General features: G+C 42.3%; 1 protein-coding gene across 1 annotated transcript; it reads right to left on the bottom strand.

Moving 5' to 3' along the window:
- Positions 1 to 920: 920 nt before the first annotated feature.
- LOC147428681 (chlorophyll a-b binding protein type 1 member F3, chloroplastic-like) lies at positions 921 to 2074 on the bottom strand. The gene is made up of 3 exons (XM_086497439.1): positions 1871 to 2074; positions 1394 to 1779; positions 921 to 1317 (listed from the first exon to the last, which is right to left on the bottom strand). Exons 1-3 carry the CDS (start codon positions 2014 to 2016, stop codon positions 1052 to 1054), a joined length of 798 nt encoding a protein of 265 aa, XP_086353565.1. The 5' UTR covers positions 2017 to 2074; the 3' UTR covers positions 921 to 1051.
- Between the last annotated feature and the right edge of the window lie 4937 nt (positions 2075 to 7011).

Raw genomic sequence — 7011 nt, 5'->3', positions numbered from 1 at the left:
TGGCACTAATGTTTTTGAGTTTCCATATGCTCAAAGCTTGGACATCATTCATGGATATGTTCAAAGATTTTTATTGTATCCTTTTACAGCTAATTTCTGTTGGATGCTTCAGGATGCACCCATCTTTAATCCATTCCTCATCATTCACTGCAGTTGATTCGTTGTAACTGATGATAGCTGATATTCTAGGTACGGTAGCATTGATGATGACACTTGTTTTTCATGGTCTTCACGAGTGTAGGCTCCTTTGGAGTAGGAGTTCTGGAGAGGAAGATGATGAGCTGACATTGGACGATGAAGGGGATGAGGTTGAGACGTCATTGATGTGTCTGATAAATTTGATGTGTTTGAGAAGACCATAGATGAAAATTGTGCTCGAGATATTCAAGACCCTACACATTTTTTTTTTCTTTTCCTTTGCAATATTCACGACAACTGAGTGAGATGCATTATCATGCTAGGCTCTAGCCATGGTGGTCTTACAAGAGAACGATAGCCAACGAACTAGCAGACCATTGCCCGTTATACAGAACTCCATTAGCCAACCACCAAGTGGAATTCCACTCAAGTAAACGTAGTGCCACAATGGATGGCACAGAAGATTTCTCTGCGCTGCAGCGAGAGGTCCCTGCGGTGCGGTCATTGCAATAAATCAATCAGATCTAGAGCCATGCTTGAGGCATTCAAGTTGCCAACCAAATCTACCCTCGCTCGAGAGCACAACAATGGCAGAGGCCTTTTCCCGAACCATCCCCTTTCCCAAGCTATGTATGCTCTACCAGCCCTAAATCATTGCATTTAGCTGTTACGCACCCTATACAAAAAATCGGTCAAACCTCCAACAAATTTCTATACGCAGTGAATGGTAGACTTCCCGGTTAACGAGCTTGACAAAGGGTACAAAAACTGACAAGTAGATAGAAACAAGAATGAACCATATAATTTTCACATCGGAACGACAGCATTACACTCGAGAGCGAGGTTCAAAATGTGTTTTACAAAGCAGAGCAAGCTGCTGCATGCATGGACAGACAACTAAACAAGGTCCTGCTTATTTGCCGGGGGTGAAGTTGGTGGCGTAAGCCCAGGCGTTGTTGACGGTGGGATCGGCCAAGTGGTCGGACAAGTTCTCGATGGGGCCCTTTCCGGTGACAATGGCCTGAACAAAGAAACCGAACATGGAGAACATAGCCAGCCTACCGTTCTTCAACTCCTTCACCTTCAACTCGGCGAAAGCCTCTGGGTCGTCAGCCAAGCCGAGGGGGTCGAAGGAGCCACCGGGGTAGATGGGGTCCTCAACCTCACCAAGGGGACCACCTGCAGGTAGCCACACTACATCAGAGTACAGCCAAAAATTCAAAATACAAGTTTCATACGACATCGACGCACATACCTGCAACACGGTACCCCTCAACAGCGCCCATAAGGATGACCTGGCAGGCCCAAATGGCCAAAATGCTTTGAGCGTGGACAAGGCTCGGGTTGCCAAGATAATCAAGGCCGCCATCGGCGAAGATCTGGGAGCCAGCCTTGAACCACACAGCCTCACCAAACTTGACACCGTTCTTTGCCAGCAGCTCGGGCGTCACACAGCCCAAGGCTCCCAACATGGCCCATCTGGAATGGATCACCTCCAGCTCCCTGTTCTTGGCGAAGGTCTCTGGGTCTGCGGACAGACCAGCTGTGTCCCACCCATAGTCACCGGGGAACTCACCAGTGAGGTAGGATGGGGGAGAGCCAGAGAAAGGGCCCAGGTAGAGAGGGCGGTCGGAACCGTACCTGCATTATACCAACAAAGTTCCCTGGTGAGAACAAACACTTAATGCCGCCAGGGGCGTGCCTTTCAGTACCTCTCCCAGTGTCTGCTTACCAGATGCTGCCAGATGAGGACTTCTTGGGGGCCATCATCTGAACGCGGGCCTCACCTGCTCCCACCTTGCGAGAGAGCTCATTGACGGGCTTCAATTGCTGCCCGCTGAAGACAGATGAGGAGAGGGAGGCAGTTGTTGCTGCCATGACTGCGGCTTCCTTCCTGCTTACCTTTCTTGATTATGTGTTCACTTTGATCACTCTGCTACCTTCGGGTGCGCAGAGGCCTTCTATATATCACAACGCCCGCAACGTGGTGCCCTTCAATTTGCGAACAATCCCCGCGGCCAATCACAGCCAAGAAATCGAAATGAGAGGGCCAGGGCTTGGATAATGCGTGGATTTTTCGGCCAGGAAGTCACATGGACTCGGCTGGTCCCCTCCGGCCCCGACTCGTCAATCCGTATCGTGCGCGAATCTTATTGGTCCAATCTGGCTCTTTCACCCCATCTTCGGAGAGTTCATGGATAGCACAATTAGCCCTTCTTTATCCTCCTGAAAATTTTAATTATAGTGGCTCTCAAAACGTGCTTTAGCTAAGGGTAGTGTCACGCGCCCTTGGCTCAATCTCATCAACTTGCCATAATTTGATGGTAAGCACAAATTGCGTCTACCTACTCTTATTATCATCGTTACACCACCACCAAATTTGTAAAAGTATTCCAATGTAAAACTTGGGGATGCACAAAAGCAACAATAAGCTTGGCAAGGTATCTAGATTAGCATAATATACACCCCTCACGACCTCCTAGAGGGTTACTCATTAGTTCTTAGGCATCAAAACAAGCTCTATTTGGAGAAAAATGAGAGTTGCAGGTATTCTAAGGCTATCATGAATAAGTGAATCGCAACAGCACATAGTTCTCTTTTGCGAGGCAACCACTGCTGTCAATAACCTCCTCGCTTATCAACATACTGCCAATACTCAACTCTTGTTTTTTTTTCCCGCAATCTAAAAAATAGTAAATCAAGCTTTCACATAGTTTATGTTCATCCTTAAAGTCTTAAGGTGCTAGAAATTGGTATCCAAATTTCTCAAGATGATTGTTATTGCATTGAGCCATTATCACAAATATGCAAGAGGAGAATTCGAAACCTTTATCTTGGTTACTTTAAAAAAAAAAACCGTTAGAAGTTTCTCTTGAACTAGTTTTACAGGATTGCACCCACTCGCCCACACCCACATTTCTCAGGGGTTGAACCATAATGGGTGCGCTTAAAGCCCCTTACCTTTACCACTAGACCAACGCCCCTTGACTGGTTAGTTTATTTTAAATCAACTACACATTAAGACACCAACATTGTCCTCAAATGAGAATCTTCTCCGACATGAGTATTTGAGAAACCTTGAATCAACCCTTGCGTTTTCCATAAGTCTCATTCTCTAGGCCTATACTATCCTAGATCCAATAAGGCTTATCGTATGATACCGAATTCAAGGTGTAGGGAAAGGACGGCCACTGTCCTTTCTAGCTATCCTTTCCTTGTAATGAGGGCGACCCCATAAGGTGACCAGTGGAGGCCAGGAGCCATGGGAAGTATGATTATAAGGAAAGGACACTAGCCCTCCTTTCCCGACCGTCATAGTCGAGGGAAGTGGGGCCAAGAACTGGTGCATGTACAAGCAAGCTGACACAATTCTGCTAGCTGAGGTGGCACATCATCATTTGTGCTAGCTGCGCAAATTCTAGGTGCCGAGATGGCGACGATACAGTGCCTGCAGGAATTCCAAGTGCTGACCTGGTTGCGATTGAGTGGCTACAGCGATTCTTAACGTATGCTGATTGGGCGCGAGTCTTTGGAAGATAAGAGTAAAATTATGGTTGTTGAGGTGGCGTAGGCCTATCGGCTACACATAAAAATTTTGACCAGGAACTTGTCTTGATTGTACGATTGTGATCCAGTGCCCCGTGACCCTCGACTGTGACAGAAGGGGGATTGTGCAAGAGAGGGAATGGTCCATATAAATATTGGTGTTAAAAAGGTGTATTTAATGCACACAAGTAACATCTCGTTATTGTTAATTTGTTACTAGTTAATTTTGTGAATATGTTCCTTAGAAGTAACTAACAAGTTCCACTCCTCTCATATCCCAACTTGTAGTGTAAAATTCTTGGTTGAAAATAAAAACCCAGGCCATAATTTCATTGGACCTTGATTTCCAAGGTAGAAAATGCTGCATCTTAGTTATAAACCCCAATACACACCTTAAATTTTGGCATAAGTCCAAGCTGTTTCATGAGTATGACGTTGAAAAAAAAGGTCAAGAAAATTTTATTTACTAATAACTACATGATCCTCTATATTTATCCACTACCTTTATGTTCCCTCCCTTATCTCTTTATCCATATACTTTCTCTTTCTCCCATTGTTACTTTTTCTTCTACCTTCTTTGTCCTTATGCCCCATTCTTTCCACGAGATATACACGCCATTGTATCCTCACTCTAACTATGTATGCTTATCTCCTTGTCTCTCATGTGTCTTCACCTTGCTTGGCCTACCATATGTCTTTCTTAAAGTGACTTTGTAAAAGAATCTTGAACATCAATATTTGGCTCTGATCTTTTTTTTAAAGCTTTGCTCATTTCCCTCTTTTGTAAATAATCTTGAGTTGGGGGGTCTCATGAGTCCTTGCCTTGCTTGTAGTGTATCAAATTTTTGTTTCATCTCCTCGTCCATGAGCTTTCACTTTTGGTCGTGACTTAAGTTTGTTGACTATTTTCCATCCTGGATGTTGCAATAGGCTTTGTTACAATCACAAATGATCGAGCACTGTGGATGTTGCATCTATCATGCCCATTTGTGTGGGTAAGCTTAATAAGACAAACACACCTAAAGGGAAGTATAGGTCTAACAAGTTGTAAGTTGGAATCACCATAGTAAAAAGCCTCAAATGAGGCAAAAAGAGTGGCAAATTATATGTTGCATTGATCCATATGTTGGATTGTTAATACAAGCCTTATTGTCCTTCTTCTATCAGGGACCTGGTTAATATGCTGCAATGAGCTAAGGTTGAATGCACCCACATTATGCATAGGGTAGAGGAGCCAGTTTAAAGACACTTAGTTTAAAAATCCTAATTAAGGGGAAATTTTGCAATATGATCATTTTTTAAATGTGAAAATTTGTGTTGGATTCATTATGAAACGAGAATTAAATAATACCAAGATTGATATTTTTTAGACTTCATCCAAATGCTCTATTTTAGGAAATTTAGTTTTTGAGCCTTCATGAGGCACTAGAGACAATCAATACCCAATAATAGTACACTTTTTAGAAAATCACAGAGCTTTTTAGAAAATCACAGAGTGGCATATAAGCAATGTTTCAAAAAAAATCCAATTTTTTGTCTCTAAATTGGGGGTGGGTACTTTTCCCTACTAGAGAATGTATCATAACTACCTCTTATAGGATATTGTAGGGAAGCTCCTTTTGTAGATAGAATGTCAAGCATCTTGAGTATAATCGCAATGTGTACACATGGTGGATTAGCCATATTAGAGACACCCAAATTGGGAGCAGCATAGTGGACATCAATTTTGTCCAAATTGGATAAGTAGGGGCTTAATCTAGGGCATCACATGTCTCTTTACACATGGCAATGAGATGGTGACATGGCAGTCTGCTAACATGGATTCTTTGAGTGATTTTGTTGATGCCCTTGCAAATGCACTTGCTGCTCTTCCTGATGCACGTGATATACTTGCTGATGCAATTGCTGCTCTTCTTGAATGCACGTGATACACATGTTGGTGCAATCCTACCATGTTGTCCAAGGCATCTCCTTCATAAAGATCAGGTTGAATACTTTGAAATATTCAATGAAATTCCCAACTTGCAGCAATTCCATGAAGTTAATCTAATGTGTTGATTGGCTTCAGTAACAAGAATTGGTCGTAATATCTATTCCCTTGAGCTCTTCTTCTTCTGTTTCACTTGCCATTTCAAGTAGAGAAATATGTCTTTATTAAGTGGAGTCCTTGAAACTTGAGATAGGCTTTCATCTATTTGATTAACTGCCTCCTCTATTATCTATGTATGGTTTCATGTCATGCTTTCAAACTATAATGTTGAAGGGTCTAGTGGCCAGAATTCTATGGCATGGAAGCCTGCTATAACAAAACTGAAACTTGCAACTGATTAATCTAATAATTTTTGCCTAATTATTTAATTTATCAAAAAGAGATATTCAAGGATAAACAAAATTAAGGTCAGAATAGCATAGAGGGACAGATTTCATGAGGCCTACCCCCCCCCCCCCCAAAAAAAAGAACTTTCCATCATGAATTGGTAATTACAACTGTATGCAAAAATAAACATATCAAGATGTTGGGTAATTTGCATTCTGTGAAGACTTAGAACTTCAATATATGGGGAATTAGGAGCTCTATTTGCATGAGCATCTCTTGAAACACGTAGTAGCTATGGAGATCTTTGTGGGAGATAGAAAGAGAGGAACAAAGAAGAAGAAGAGTGAGCCTTTAGGAGATGGAGAAGCCTTACTCTATAGGTTGTAATCAATCTCCCGTGCAGTAGTAAGTTTTGTTTTTCACCCTCTTTTGCTCCTCTATTGAAAAAGTATTCATCACAAAAGTTGTAGATCTTATTGTTTTTGGTCCAACTATTTAGTTCATTTTTTAAGATCGAATCTCTATTGTGAGATATTTGAAAAATAGATTTACTAGGCCTCTTTCGGTAGTTTGGCCACTTTTGAGCCTTTCCATTACTTCTTTACCCACTACTTTCCTCTCGAGGAGTATCCACCACTCCTCCTTAAGGGGCCTCTATGCATGGGCCATTAGGGGTCCTCAAACCATATTCAAGCTAGCCCACATCTCCCTTTTAGTGGCCATGCATGTGCCATTTTGGTATTGCTCCCAAGATAATAGAATCAAGGGGGTCGGAGGTCGTTTTGAACCTGATTTGATCCTGTAATATTATGACAAGTTCCTTAAATAATTTTCCACATCACAATGCACATTTCTTGAGCTTCTAACATTCTCTTGCCCATTCCTCCATTGTACTTGACGCTTCTTGGACATTAAAATTGCCGTCTCAAGGTCATTTTTCAGGTTGTTTTGTTCTCGAAGAAATCCATTGAAACCCTTTAACCAAATCTTAATGGCTTGCAAGGTTTTAG

Source organism: Adiantum capillus-veneris, chromosome 23 (genome assembly GCF_014529385.1).
Source record: "Adiantum capillus-veneris isolate H3 chromosome 23, ASM1452938v2, whole genome shotgun sequence".
Classification (NCBI taxonomy): domain Eukaryota; kingdom Viridiplantae; phylum Streptophyta; class Polypodiopsida; order Polypodiales; family Pteridaceae; genus Adiantum; species Adiantum capillus-veneris.
Note: the sequence above shows the minus strand (reverse complement) of the source record. Positions and strands in the feature narration are given on the sequence as shown.